Genomic DNA, 13,846 nt, shown 5'->3' with positions numbered 1-13,846 from the left:
TTCCATCTCAACAATACCGGCAACCATCTTAGTCTTGGATGGCATACGAGGGAGGTATCACCTTTATGGATGTGCCATTTGATGGTGTGAAGTGGGACGAGCCGGACGGCTCGCAGATACAGTCGCCGTGGAGTTTCAGTGGCACATCGAGCTCATCATGGCACACGGGAGATTCCAAATTCAGCATCCTGACAGGCATAGCTAGAGAGATGAACCTGGAATTACCGTGTCCGCACATTATTTTCGACAAATTGGCTCCACCCGGAGATCGAGCTCTGAGGTGTGTTGTGATCGGAAGCCAGAAGCCAGAAGTTGCACCGAATATAGCTGCCCGGAAGTACTACGTTCTTGTTATAACAAAGAGATCGGATGTTTCAGATGATATGCCATATGAAAGAGTTGGGGTTGGAACACTGCTTGGTAGTTGGATCGCATTGGAGGGGCCGGGTTCAAAGGTGCTGATACATTAGCACAAGATATCTGCTTAGCTGCCTTTTCTCGATCGATGCAACCTCTTGTTTCTTTTTCTAACGTCAACAGTGTTCTCCCGCTTCTTTGCAATCTGATAACGATTTGCTAGCGTTGTTCAGTGTTTCTTTTAACCTGATCGGGACTTATTTCTTTGTCCTTGAGCTCCAACAACATGTTCTCTTAAGTACTCTCTTTTTTGCTCGCCATGGTATTACTATGATGTTCCGAACACATCATGTGGATCTTTGCTGAGTTCCACCAAACCATGGTCAAAACTGAGCCTCCAAACGGCATTATGTTCAAGACTTCGCTCAACATGGAACGTCTATAGAGCAATGAAAGACCACCCTCAGTATTGTGAGCTATAGTTTGCTTGTGAACTGGACTGTTTAACTTTGTTTAGTCCTATTACCAGCTGACTCGCAAGTTTACCCAAGCTTTTTACTAGAAGACTGAATCATGGGTAAAGATAGATCACACAGACCCCGTCTAGGGCCTCAGCCAAGTCCCAGCCTGGCTGGCGGTCCATTCCATTTCCATCCAAAAGATACCTTAATTTGTATGTGAAAATGCCTGGTAAATAGGCACTTGAGATCTCTACCGACCATGACCAAGTTGGTCCACGCTGAATTACAGGGCATTTTGGGGACCAGGCCAGGACCCCCCTACCAGTCCATAGCCCTGCTTCCATTTCCACGCATCCATTCCACGGAACCATGGCGTGGATGGGTGGATTATGTAACGGCCAGCTCCATGGAATGGATGGAAATGGATGCACGGACCATCCATTTCCACGGCGTGGATGCGTGGACGGTGGACGTGGAATGGATCGCCAGCCTGGATAGCCAGCCATTGTGGCTTACACTATGGGCTCAGTGTCTGGTTGATAAATCCACGCAAGCACGTAAACAAGATTAAGAATGCCATGAATATGAGTCAATTCGAATGTCTCTGAAACGGAACTGAAACCTCCGCGCCCTGATGTAGAGCGAACCTTGTACGGCATATGCCAAATCTACCATGCGCCGTAACCACACACTCAAACCTAGAAAATACATTGCTTCCGATTAACAAACCAGTCATCAAATGCCTGTTCCTATCTAGATTATTAGGTAAGCCGACAAGAGAGCCACCAACAAAGTAACCCACAAAGAAGCCTGGGCCAACCTCGGCGCCGGGTTCGTAGGGCCGCAGGAGCTGTTCCGATCATACGTGACATTATTTATCTGTGCAGCCACCTCGAATACCGACCCACAAAAGCTGCCATAGTTGTAATAGTCCACGTTGAGGATGTTGGGCGCCCGGCCCCATTCTGACCGGCAGTTATTCGCCGCGAGACCGAGGCTGCCATAGCCGCTGACAGCGTTGGTCTCTTTGAGCAGCGCCACGGCCGGGACGTGAATCTTGGTGCCGAAGATGTCGAACTCGACGTTGAGGTTGTGGTTGTGGAGGTATAGACGGTTCTTGGCGGACTTCTCTCTCAGGTTTGGGGGACGCTGGACTGTGCAGGGGAACTCGCGGTCCAGGGGGTCGAAGGGCGTCTCCCACACCTGACTGAACTCGTCCAGAAGCCAGGGGTACTTCTTCTGATCAGAAACGTCGTCGGTAAACATAACGACTCGCTTGCCCATGATGATCATCTCCTCCAGAGTGGGCCAATCGTCTAGGGCCATAGGGAGGTAGGGAGCGTGGTAAGCATATTTAAGGATACCCGTCTGCTGAATGTATGGAACATAGAGGTCGGGGTGAGAACGGTTGCCATTGCCGAGGAGAATGGTGACGACGTCGTAGGGATGCTCGTCTACCCATTTTCGCACCTCGGTGAGCCACTCAGTAATAGGGCCAGCGTCGAGCAAATCGCATGACGTATGGCAGAAGTGCGGCACCAATCCGTTAGTCGGCCATCGAATCTGCGCCTGGATGAAGCGGATGCCGTCGTTGAGCTGCGTCCGGACGGGAAGCTCTTGGTTAGAGGCGGCGTTTCCAGGTCTCACGAAGGGTGAGTTGTGCGCGCCGACCATGGTGATATTGCTATACTTGCGCTTGCAAAGCTCGATATACTTGTTGCAGGGTTGGGCCTCGGTTGGCTTTGCTCGAGTCGTGCTTGTCTCTCTTCCATTTTTCGCCACCGTTCCCGTCTCAGTCTCAGTCAAGTGGGTTACAGCGGTGATAGTTCCTGTGGCAACCGTAGGGAAGAGACTAGTCAGGGTGCTGGTGAGCCACTCCGGATCAGTATCACTAGACCTTAGCAGTGTGATTTTGGAGGCATAAGAAGAATAGGGGCCTGTTGGAGGACCAGTCTGCCTTGTGATTTGAGCTTCTCTTGTGCCTTCGAGAAAGGTGAGATCCGAAGTTGCTGAGAGGTCAACGGATTGCGCTGCTACCTGGCTAAAGGCGAGTACCAGGGCGGCGAGAGCTGCGCGAGGGAGCTCCATGGCGGGCAATTAGCCAACAGAGGCTCTAAAGCGATGCGCAAAAGATGCTGCGATCCTTTCCCAGGTCCTTGAGAAAGGAAAAAAGTGGTATTTGATATGGTGCAACTTGGCCGTTTAAAAGATGTCGTCTTGGTGGTGGTTTGAAGGGTATCATGCTCTGCAGACTTGCGAGAGTCAACCTTGCTTGGCTTTTGGGGTCCCGTTATTTACCCCAGAAGAATGGAGGAAATAGGGCCAGAAAAAGGAGAGACGATTTCAGACGGAGTTTGGGTTGAGGGAAAAACTTGGCTTGTGTTGATGATGTGCGCCAACCCACCATGATATAGTCCGGTAATAATATGGGCTTTCTCTGGCCAGGGCGTTATGCCAGCGGTTTGGGACGGGCCTCAGAGGGACAGGCCTAAGACAATAGGGGAGTTTGAGGCGCTGAAGTCATTCAATCAGCAGTTGATTTGTCTCCCAAGGATCCTAGGCCCTATCAATCTACGGATCCGCTCATCGACATCTGACCTACGAGGGGTCAGTCTGTCAGGGACCTGTGACCATTTTGAGTTTCAAGACTGTCAGCTGTCATGCGTACAGAATACGTACCCCGTACAGTATTTCCTCCTGTCACCGCAAAGCGTCATCACGTTGGCCGCAGCTGCGGTGACGGGTCTCGAGCTATAGAGGTTAGAATGCTGGCCTGCCAGGCCCATCAAAGAGCCCTGAATAGCGCCCTCAACAAAATTAAGCCAAGCTCCCTCCTTGAAGCTGAGAACCGCCTAACGCAGGGTTCCACTGATGCTCAGGTCTTGTGGGGAAATAAGCTCCAGTCTCTCACGTGCGTATAGGGCTGCTGTCCAGTAAAAGTTAGCGGCATCTGACCTCGCCAAGCTGGGCCCAGAATGGGCGCATGACCCTGTAGCGTCATGCGGCAAGCTTTTTTGGTGGTGAAGGTGAAATCCCTGGACTTTTGCGCCAGGTCGACAGCTCCGGCCTCTTCTTCATGGTATGGGTAGCTCCAGCTCTTGGTTGATCTGATAGACGCTTTCTCCGACAGGCACACTTTGGGAGAACATTCACGAAACGCCAAATTATTTTGTGGATAGCGACGATAACGAGACTCTTCTCAATTCCCAGTCCGCCCTTTTCGTTTATATTTCGTCGTATTTCTGGATCTTCGAGGCACGAACGATCGCATTACGAAAATAAGCGGGCCGTTCAGCGACTCCCCCTCCTCTAGCAGTGAATTGGCTGGCCATCATAGCCACATATCATCATCATCAGCTTCATCAATCATGGATAAATATAGGCGAAACACGGCTATCGCATCTGCCATCTTCTACTTTATTACGATTCCCTTCCTAATCGTCGTCATAATCGGCAACACAAATGTCAACTCCGTTCTCAACGGCATCTACTTCCTCCAACTCGACGTTTCTCAGGTCATCCCCATCTCTGTCAAGAACTCAGATCTTCTTAACTCGGTCGTGCGAAGTCTCGGTCTACATGATTTCTATCAGTTTGGACTATGGAACTTTTGCGAGGGTTATCTCGATGAGTACATCAAACTTCCTCTACGCTGAGAATCCTGCTAATATGACACCGTCAGGGGAGTCACTTATTGCTCTAAGCCAAAGGCCTTCTACTGGTTCAACCCCGTTGAGATCCTAGTTAGCGAACTGCTTGCGGGTGGCCAGATTGCGCTCCCGTCTCAGGTCGTCACCGTCTTGAAACTCCTCGAGATTGGCTCTAAAATCATATACGCTTCCTTTATGGCCGGCATCTGCGTCAACTTTGTCCTCATGCTCCTCAGCTGCCTTGTCGTACGCACCTGCTGGTGGGGTCTGGTACTTTCTATCATCGGCGCTATCGCCGCCATTCTTGTCTCTCTCGTCGCTGTCATCGCGACCGTCATTAGCATTGCCGCCAAAGTCGCTCTGACGGCACAGAACCAGCTCAACATCAAGGCCAACATCGGTGTTAAGATGTTTGCCTTCATGTGGATCGCCGCCGTCTTTACCGACGTCGCCTTCCTGCTCCATGCTATCATGGGGTGTTGCTGGACACCTGACCGACGACAAACTTCCTCAGAGACGCAACCCTCCATGTCAGAGCGAATGCACATGACATCGCTACCCAGACTTTTCTTTCAACGAAGAAGAGAGACATTCGTCAACTAGAAGAAGCTACATGTTGGGTTTCCAGGGTTGAAGAACATGGAATATAGAAGCAGAATGAACTCCAGGGGCCAACTAGGAAATAGGTTTTTAAGGCCGCAACCAGAATCCGTGACGTTCCACCGGCTTCGTAGGGAGTTAAATGCTTGAATAATGAGAGAGAGATCCTTCTAGTCCACACGGTCTATGTCGTGTCGTAGCTTACTGTTAAAGTCGACGACCACGACAGCCATCGGCGGTTGAGCGTGACGCTTTCCTCTTCGAGATTAGTACAGCTAGCCATTTTAGGTGTGAGAGCGTGACGCTTTCCTAATCAAGTTAGCACTCCTTCAAATTCTCCAACCATTTTGAATTGGGCAGTGAAAGGACCTAATGGTCAGGCATCCATGGCAAGCCTGATGGATGGGTTATTTAAGTTCTCGCCCGCGGTATATATCGCAGCGTTCAATTAATCCACTCCCCCGTTATCCTGAAGTTTGGAGGTGTCAGACAACCGTTTATCCCGAATGTCCTCACTCAACCGTACCGCCGCGTGCTTCCAAGCGACTACTTCCTCTATGTCAAATTTTTCGTTATGGTTTTGCAATTACTGCAAGGATATCCCTTGGCCAGAACAACATTTTTTTGGATACCATTTGGGCCTGGACCGCGATGAGTTTTCTCATTACAAAACCCTTGCCCCTCTCCGCCAATCAGCCGACTTGGGTTGCCGCCTTTGCCAGTTGTTCTGGGCATACATAATTAATTGCTTCCAAGGCCTAGAACCACCTACCGAAACCTTGCTGGAGTTTAGTATAAGCTATCGGGATGACAAGTTTCAACGCATTAACATATTTCTGGAAAACACACTTGACACCGAGAGCATTGATGTGTCTTTCAGATGGTCTGGCTGCGCAAGTGATTTAGATGTAGAAAACACTTTTCGCATCAGACGTATGCTGCACTTCATTTATCAACTACCATAGCCGGAAGAGTCTGCTGATAAAATCCTATTTACAGGGTTCACTCCCAGCGGTATTTTTGATGATCTAAATGACCTTGTTCAGGCACAGATTCGTCCTTGGATGAACGAATGTTGCTTTGGACAAGGGGATCACCGGCATTGCAGGCAGACAAATGTGGGGGGGTTGATCCCGACTCGACTCGTTGACGTTGGCAAGCCTCAAAGTGACACAGTGAAGCTTGTGGAAACGGACAATCGCCTCGGAAGTACGATGTATCCCTATCTGATTTTGAGTTATTGTTGGGGCAAAGGGAACGACATCGCCAAAACAACAGTAGACAACCTCCAGAATCGCCGAGATGGTTTCGCTATAGCTGGCCTTCCAAGAACTATTCGAGATGCTATCACTTTGACAAGAATGATGGAATACCAATACTTGTGGGTCGATGCCATTTGCATCATCCAGTCATCAGGAGATGACGACCCCGGCGATTTCGAAAAAGAATCGGCAAAGATGGGGGATTACTACGCTAATGCCCAGTGTTGCATATCTGCCTCGCTCGCTAGTAATAGCTCGGAAGGATTCCTCAACGAGAGGCCGCTTGGGAGGTATCCTATCCAAGGCGTTATCGTTGCTGCTCTAAAGCCTCCTCTATTGGAAACACGTTCTTTTTCGCTTGATCCCCCAAGCTTTGACGATCACCCTGATACGGCGTTGAGGGAAGCCCTCGAAAAGTCGCCTTTGATGAAACGTGGATGGTATTTCCAAGAGTGGTTACTCTCACCAAGAATACTGCATTGGACCGCAAAGGGCTTATTCCGGGAATGTCGAAGCTTTCACGGTATACTCGAAATCAGTCAAAAGAGGAAGTCGAGTTCCTATCCCTTTGGTGTTCGGGACGTTTTGGAAAGGTCCGATATCGATGCTCTGGGCACCGGTTGGTGCGAGCTCGTCAGTCGCTTCTCGTGTATGGATTTGACCTACTCAAGAGATCGTCTTTATGCCATTCATGGCATTGCTCAACGCCTTTCACAGCAATGGAGCGACGAATACTTCATCGGCGTGTTCCGATCTCATCTTATGCAGGGACTCATATGGCACTCCCGTCCCGAGTTCCCTCGGAGAACACGGAATGAATCTCGATTCCCTACCTGGTCTTGGGCTTCGAGAGGGCCCGTCGAGTTTGATTACCGTAACCATCGGAGCTCATCGTTAATTCACGACATCCATCCAAGACGATTCCCCACTCTCTATGGGAACACGACCTCTATCGAACCTTCTGATACGAGGCTGCACATCAAAGCTCCGTTAATCAATTTAACACTAGTCATTACTGGTACCCAATTGAGCTCCGGCATTGAAGGCTACATCCAGGACGGCGACATTGACCTACAAGGACGTTCTTGCCGGTATATTCTTGACGATCAGCCAGAGCAAGATGACTCACACTCCTGGACTGATCAACCAACCCCTGATTCTGTGGACTTCGGGTATGTCCTTGAGGTGTCAGTTTTACTCGTAAGCGAAGCGGAAGAAACAGGTTCTACGACGGATACCGAGTACATCGGGATCTTACTAGAGGGGGTAAGCGATGAAATGTCCAGAACCTACAGACGATTTGGGTTGATATATATTTTTTCCAAAGACCATGTAGCTAGTCATGACCTTGATGACATGCTTCAAGCCGTTGCTTTAGTATAGTGTCTGGGGTCTAGTTGCGGGTGTCGAGAGTTACTTTCAAGGCTTAATCTTCTTACCTAGGTATTATTCTCCGGCGATTAAACTGAAATCGCCCATACAAATTTAGAGGACCTTCATAAGACATAAGACATAAGACATAAGACATAAGACATAAGACATAAGACGTAAGACATAAGACATAAGACATGGAAATGGAGGTAGAGTTAAGCGTGTGTTTGGTAGGTTGGAGACGGATGACCCAGGGAATGCTTCTGCCTCAGTAACCATCGAAAACGTCTCGAACGCCGTAAAATTTGGATCAATCGAAAGCCCAATAATCCTAGATTCTATATTTACCATCAAACTTTTCTTGCAGCACTCTTGACGAATTTTATCCTCGCTTTTGACGTTAAGGACCAAAAGCACGAAGGAAATGGTCCGTGCTCGAGGACTCCGATAAGAGGTGTTATCTGTTGCAAGGCGCTCTGAATGATTGGTCCGCGCAGACCCACTAAAGGGGCTTCGCTCAAACGTACGAGACCGCGGCAGCCGCCCTTTGCTCTGTTAGAATTCAAGGCTCTTTCATACTATGATTGGTATGCGCTTATAGGGAAAGCCGCGCAGCTCGTGACAATGTGGCAGTGGTGGCAGTGGTGGCAGTGGTGGGGTCCAACCCCCTCCAAAACACCAAAATATGGCCCAACGTCAACCTTTCGGAAGGCTGGGAATAGCCTTACTTCTGGGCAAAAACTCGACCTTAGATACGCCTAGATACATCAATTACATCAACGGAGGCCTGAAATTGAGTGTATTGATGTGTAAAATTGTTCCAGTGGAGTGTACGTGGATGTACGTGTAGCGTACACCTACATCAATAAGTGTATCTGGTGTAATGGATCGGGACCCTGGAGTAGACGCCTCCGACCAATCAGAAACAATAAAAAGACCCTCCGGGTCCTCCAGGGGGCCCAACTTTCTAAATCACTCTCTCTACGTATTCGAACAATTACGCAGCCGCAGTCACGAAACCATAATTTTGCGGCCAGAATAAGATGATTGAAGCAATCCAAGTATTAACAGCCAGGGTGTCAAGTTCAAAGTAGAACAACCTTAAGGTAGCTGGTTGAATTGAATCACGGTTCATGCAGGATTCTGCCATTTTGGCACATTGTGGTGGAAAGCTCACATCATTTAGTAAGGGGAGATGTAGAAACAACAAGGCTAGGAGATCAAGAGTGAACCTGCTCGCTGCATTCGTTCCAAGGCAAGGTTTCCGATTTTAGATGCTGCAGGGCCGATATAATATCAGGGCAACTGTAACGCACATGTCTCTGGGTGCGCTGCCATTCCGATTTAGTTGCCTCAAGTTGTATGTTTGGGCTTGGTGAGCGCTCATGGAAATAGCATGTCGAGCCTACACCGCCTCCAAGCTGTTTCATGACTCTGGGGCAACTTGTCGCGCTACATACCTGCGCCTTCGTCTCCGCCCCCCCGTCGTGGCGATAATATTCTTAGGATCCTCATCATGCTCCAGATCTGCCACTCGTCCCTCAAGCCATCCATCTAGTTCCCTGAGGTATATCTGGCAAAGAAGCACGTCCATCGAAAGACCCTCATCGCCATCTTTCGCGATATAGCCGTCTTCCTCAAACGCTTTTATAAATTCCTTGTGGTACACAATGACTCCTGCGATCCGGAGTGATTCTGTCAGTTCTGTGACGAAAGATGATTGCAGATATTCTTTTGCAATTTCCGTTCTCTTCCTGATCTTCTCAACAAGCTTAATTCGTTTGTCAATCAAGTCTACTTGCGGCAGATCGTTATCATTGAGAGTCAACTCCTGCAAATTCGTCGTTGTTAGAGTCAGCGGCGAAGTCATATCCACCAGCATCGATTTCGGAGCTGTCCAGCTCATTTGCTCGGCTTGAACAACATACGGCATATGACTGTCGGTGGGTGAAATACCCTGGCGCTAGCTTCTATCTATTGCTCGGATGGTGTTTAATGTTAGAAGCAGGCAGGGGCTGAGTAAGAGACCCAAGCTTCTTCAGTTGTGTATAGTAGCAGTTAAGACCAGAGTAAAAGCTAGGCCAGCATACAAATTCTTTTGTTTCTTTATCCTTGCACATGAATCCCTGACTTTGTGGGTAAGGAATTATCCAATGGCTTCTGAGGAATGAATTCTTCAGCTCTTGCCGCCACTTGCGAGCACTGTCTTTACCTCGTGCAGTATTAACAGCGTAAAAGCTCTGCTGATACAACATACAATACGGCTTATCATTCCATCCTTTCCGTTTGAACCGGCTATCTTTCTATTCCCAGAGCTAAGCAAACAATACATTAATGTTCTTTACCGCCAACCGATGTCCATATGCGAGCTGAGGCAGACGATGCCGCTCAATCAGGACTTTATCCACACTGTCGTAGCAGAGAGGAACCCCTCCTGATAGTGCAGCCTCTGTATGCTCTGGATGCAGAACTGATTTGATATAAGTGAAAATATCTTTTCGAAAAGTACATAAACAGAGCTGTTGTAGGTACTTCTCCAAGAGTTCCAGGCAGCTAGGTACTGCACTAAATCCAGTATCTATTGGCGAGCCTTGTTAACTCGAATAAAGTCAATACAAACGTCGCGAACTTGACGATATCGAGCGTGGTAAGCAGCCTGCATTAATAGGTTGTTGAACATCATATAAGCCGCATGGGGTTGCCAGAAAGTGAGCGTATTCCAGTTGATCTTATCGAGAAACCAAGCATAGCCGTACGTCTCTATAGTGCACTTAAACCCAAGTCCTTCGTAACGACGAAGGCCGTTTGGCTGGCGCGGATCAGGTTGCTGCCGTACGTCTTGCCAGCAACCGCCGACTTTCTGTATCAGTCTACCTGAATATAAGAATTAGAGGCAGCAAAGAAACATGAGCATGATTCTTGTGTGCTCCTAAGTCACAAAGTGCGGGTCCTGAAAGCTGTATACCATCTCGAACCCTATACAAAACTTGTTGATATTCCACCGCACCTATTGAAGCAAAATATTAGTCGTGAAACTATAGTACGGGGAGCTATTATTAGTAGGCACGACAAGGCGCTTGTTGTGGAGCTCTCGGGAGCGAAGTTGGCTATTAATAGCATAGAATAGCTCCTTAGAAATACAATACTCTTCTCTAATACTAAAAGATTTCTGCATAGATCCTAGTAAGGTATAATAGCATCGGAGCTTCGTGTATAGATATGCCTTAATTAATACAGCTTGCTGGTAGCTGGGACCACCTCTAATAAGTTCCCATATCTTTCTTAGCTTCTTATTGAGGGCAAGTGTCTCGATAGCTGTGTTTGTGAATGGATAAATATTGCCAGCTGCGAAGACCTCCTTTTAACACTAGGATAGAATTAAGAATAAAGAAGTCCAGCAGCGCGCTGTGGAGAGCGCTTGCCAGCCTTAATAGTCAAGCTTCCTGTACCTTTTAGCATACTGAAAGGATAAAAGACCTGCTTCTGGGTCGCTTTATCGGTAGACCCGTGCTGGGCCTGGAGGGCATATGACTCTAAGTAACACTGCTTGTAGAGTAGTGTTTCTGCTCGCATATCCGTTGGATCATCAATAGCCTCAGCCGCCAGTTTGCTCCAAGGTATAAGATTGGATGCCTGGTGAGGGCACGTTTCCTTCCCGATGTTAAAGCAGAGGTCCGACGTGATATAGCTCTTATCAATAGTATTAGCCCAATACTTATAAAAGCGTAATACTATTTTCTCCCAGGTGATGTCTTTTGTAAGAACCTTAAGGTTCTTTGCTTAAAGGAGGATATTAACATCCTGGAACTGTTAAAATCCTAGTTCTTAAACAGTAGTGAGGATATTAACCCAAATATCCGCCAGTACCTCCAGGAGTAGATAGTATACTAATTGCTATTCTTGTACTACTAGATGCACACATTGGGCAAGTATCTTCACTCTATGGGCGGTGGAATTGTAATAACTGTAGTTATAGCTCGCTGGATAATACTAAATATAGGCACTGCTGTAGTATTGGTATATTGCTGGGAGCAGAATACCGTTTATCCACAGCCGAAAGTCTTTATCCCGGAGCCGACTGTAATTTTGCTCCTCCCGATATAAATTGGGAAATAAGAAGTATAGAGATATGTCCTCAAATCTAATAACACAGCCAAATATATAATAGGGAGTTTGGTGGACTAGTCAGTGGACTTTATATTATCTTCTAATCTTATTAAAGTAAGTAACTAGCCTTAAGCGGAGGTGAAGATTAGACTGAAAATTAGATACAGTCATTCAGGTAGGAGACTATCGAATGCCCTGCTTGGCAACCGCAAGGCAACTCGGGAATACTATGATGCTATCCACATCAAAGGAAACCCCGGCATTATCTATAACCCGATCGTCTTCGCTCAAGCAAATACAAGGTATCTCATCTCTGGAGGAGATTCCACAGAACATCTCTCTTCGGGCTGCAGCATCCAGTTTTCCAGCTAGATCATCTTTTTGGTGTGCTATAGTCGCAGAGCCAAGGATGTCAGGAACCAGCTCGGGTATAAATTCCAGATATATTGCGAGACTGATGTGTTTATTTGGGTCTTCTGTTCGGTAATACTCTGCTGCTTGGTAGCAGTCATTGCAGCATCTCGAAATTTTGCGAGTTGCTCTGTCAACTCCTGTGCAAGGTGTCTGACTGGATCTTGCTCATCGTTCTCCGCCTCGGGCGAGGTTTGCGAAGTTATATCGAAGTTAATGTTAGGATCAGGGCTCTTATGATTTGGCATAGAGGGTGAATCCACTGCATCTATAGTAATGCCAACATCTGATGTACCTTGCTCTTCTATGTCTTCTGGCGGCGGAGGACTGGCGGGGGGGGGAAGAATTCCGAGATATCCATGCAGTTAAGTCCTGGTGCGCCCGTGGGATTGGCCAAAAAATGAGGATCGATTATCGTATTCGTCCACCCAGCACCTCCCCCTGACTCTTAGTGAAATACTGGGTTGTAGAAGTTGGCATGCGCCGTATCGCGTTGCGCAGAGGCCACTGCCTGCCGCCTCGCCCGCTTCTGCTCTACATCCACCTTAGCCTTCCCTTTGGATGTGGTATATTTTGGAGGCCGACCACGCTTCCGCTTTTCTGGGATGATAGTAGAATGGGGAGTTTCCATAATATGATGGTCAGGTAGTTAAGAAAGGGGAATTGAAGGAACTGCAGTTGAGTATATTGGGCTTCCTCAACCTCAACTACATGTCAGCGAGGTTATGGAAAGTCATAGAGATCGCCCCTCTTAACATGAAACCCGTTGCGATCCCGAAATGAAACTTACATTATGTAATATGCATTAGATAAGCGATTAATTTGATGCACATCGCCGGAATCCAACTGTACAGGGGCATGCGATATCCTGATGAGCTTTAAAAGCAATATAAAGCTGGATAAGGTCTAGAGCCGTTTTTGCGCTGGTACTATTCCTAAAGGAGCTTAGATCTGGCTGCGAAAATCGAATGTGGTTTAGCTTTGACCGCTAAATTCTGATTGGTTGTAAGGTATAGAGTCGACGACGAGGTCAACAACTTGCAATACAAATACAGCGACAACAAGAAAAGAAAAGCAGTTAATGAGTCATTGGGATGAGTTAGAATGCTCTAGTATTTCACTTGAGCTTGTTTAAAAAAGGATCTATTTGTTTTTGGTTCTCACGGACTGTCGGGACTTTTCCGTTTGCTCAGCTGACAGGGATAGTGTAACCATCAAGCACAGAACTATTGCCACAAGGATACGGTCGCTGCTATAGCCACATCAAATTCGTGCACAGATTTTGACATAGATACTGTCGCCACCAAGACTAGGTTGGATTAGTTTATATCCTCACTTTTGGCCTTGCCTTATGACTTTGATTGAGCATAGAAATGACTAAATATTACTCATATATTTACTATAGTATAGTGATAGAGTAGTATTTTCCTTGGATTTTATAAAACTTTATTTAAGAAGTTGTCGGATCCAGTACGGATAAGTCAATTAGGGCAATAATGATCAAGACGATAGTGGAGCCTAAAGATGATGATATTGATTGTTACGGCCTAGGTTGAGACCAGGCGGTTACAACCAGCAGAACCATAACGTACCCACTTTTTCACCTAACACAGATCCCAAACTCACC

General features: G+C 47.5%; 6 protein-coding genes across 6 annotated transcripts; 3 read left to right on the top strand and 3 right to left on the bottom strand.

Moving 5' to 3' along the window:
- Positions 1 to 38: 38 nt before the first annotated feature.
- BGZ61DRAFT_487281 (uncharacterized protein) lies at positions 39 to 470 on the top strand (the record flags this gene model as incomplete). The annotated part of the gene is made up of 1 exon (XM_046249951.1): positions 39 to 470. The coding sequence occupies one exon, from the start codon at positions 39 to 41 to the stop codon at positions 468 to 470; it is 432 nt and encodes a 143-aa protein (XP_046094029.1).
- A 1,057-nt stretch (positions 471 to 1,527) lies between these two features.
- Positions 1,528 to 2,587, bottom strand: BGZ61DRAFT_468162 (PLC-like phosphodiesterase). The gene has a single exon (XM_046247852.1). It carries the CDS (start codon positions 2,490 to 2,492, stop codon positions 1,572 to 1,574), a length of 921 nt encoding a protein of 306 aa, XP_046094028.1. The 5' UTR covers positions 2,493 to 2,587; the 3' UTR covers positions 1,528 to 1,571.
- Positions 2,588 to 4,321: 1,734 nt separating this feature from the next.
- Positions 4,322 to 4,996, top strand: BGZ61DRAFT_205905 (actin cortical patch SUR7/pH-response regulator pali; the record flags this gene model as incomplete). Its single annotated transcript, XM_046237959.1, has 2 exons — positions 4,322 to 4,449; positions 4,501 to 4,996. Coding segments are annotated over 2 exons (624 nt in total), but the record flags the coding sequence as incomplete, so codon positions are not given.
- A 552-nt stretch (positions 4,997 to 5,548) lies between these two features.
- On the top strand, positions 5,549 to 7,786 carry BGZ61DRAFT_524353 (heterokaryon incompatibility protein-domain-containing protein). Its single transcript, XM_046252640.1, has 2 exons — positions 5,549 to 6,001; positions 6,068 to 7,786. Exons 1-2 carry the CDS (start codon positions 5,575 to 5,577, stop codon positions 7,711 to 7,713), a joined length of 2,073 nt encoding a protein of 690 aa, XP_046094026.1. The 5' UTR covers positions 5,549 to 5,574; the 3' UTR covers positions 7,714 to 7,786.
- Positions 7,787 to 9,084: 1,298 nt separating this feature from the next.
- Positions 9,085 to 9,634, bottom strand: BGZ61DRAFT_487277 (uncharacterized protein; the record flags this gene model as incomplete). The annotated part of the gene is made up of 2 exons (XM_046249950.1): positions 9,085 to 9,106; positions 9,162 to 9,634. The coding sequence occupies 2 exons, from the start codon at positions 9,632 to 9,634 to the stop codon at positions 9,085 to 9,087; spliced, it is 495 nt and encodes a 164-aa protein (XP_046094025.1).
- A 2,991-nt stretch (positions 9,635 to 12,625) lies between these two features.
- Positions 12,626 to 12,942, bottom strand: BGZ61DRAFT_468158 (uncharacterized protein). The gene has a single exon (XM_046247851.1). It carries the CDS (start codon positions 12,848 to 12,850, stop codon positions 12,668 to 12,670), a length of 183 nt encoding a protein of 60 aa, XP_046094024.1. The 5' UTR covers positions 12,851 to 12,942; the 3' UTR covers positions 12,626 to 12,667.
- Positions 12,943 to 13,846: the final 904 nt, after the last annotated feature.

This window comes from Ilyonectria robusta (assembly GCF_021365365.1).
Source record: "Ilyonectria robusta strain PMI_751 chromosome Unknown BGZ61scaffold_69, whole genome shotgun sequence".
NCBI lineage: Eukaryota > Fungi > Ascomycota > Sordariomycetes > Hypocreales > Nectriaceae > Ilyonectria > Ilyonectria robusta.
The sequence above is the reverse complement of the archived record's forward strand: the minus strand, read 5'-3'. Positions and strand labels throughout refer to the sequence as shown.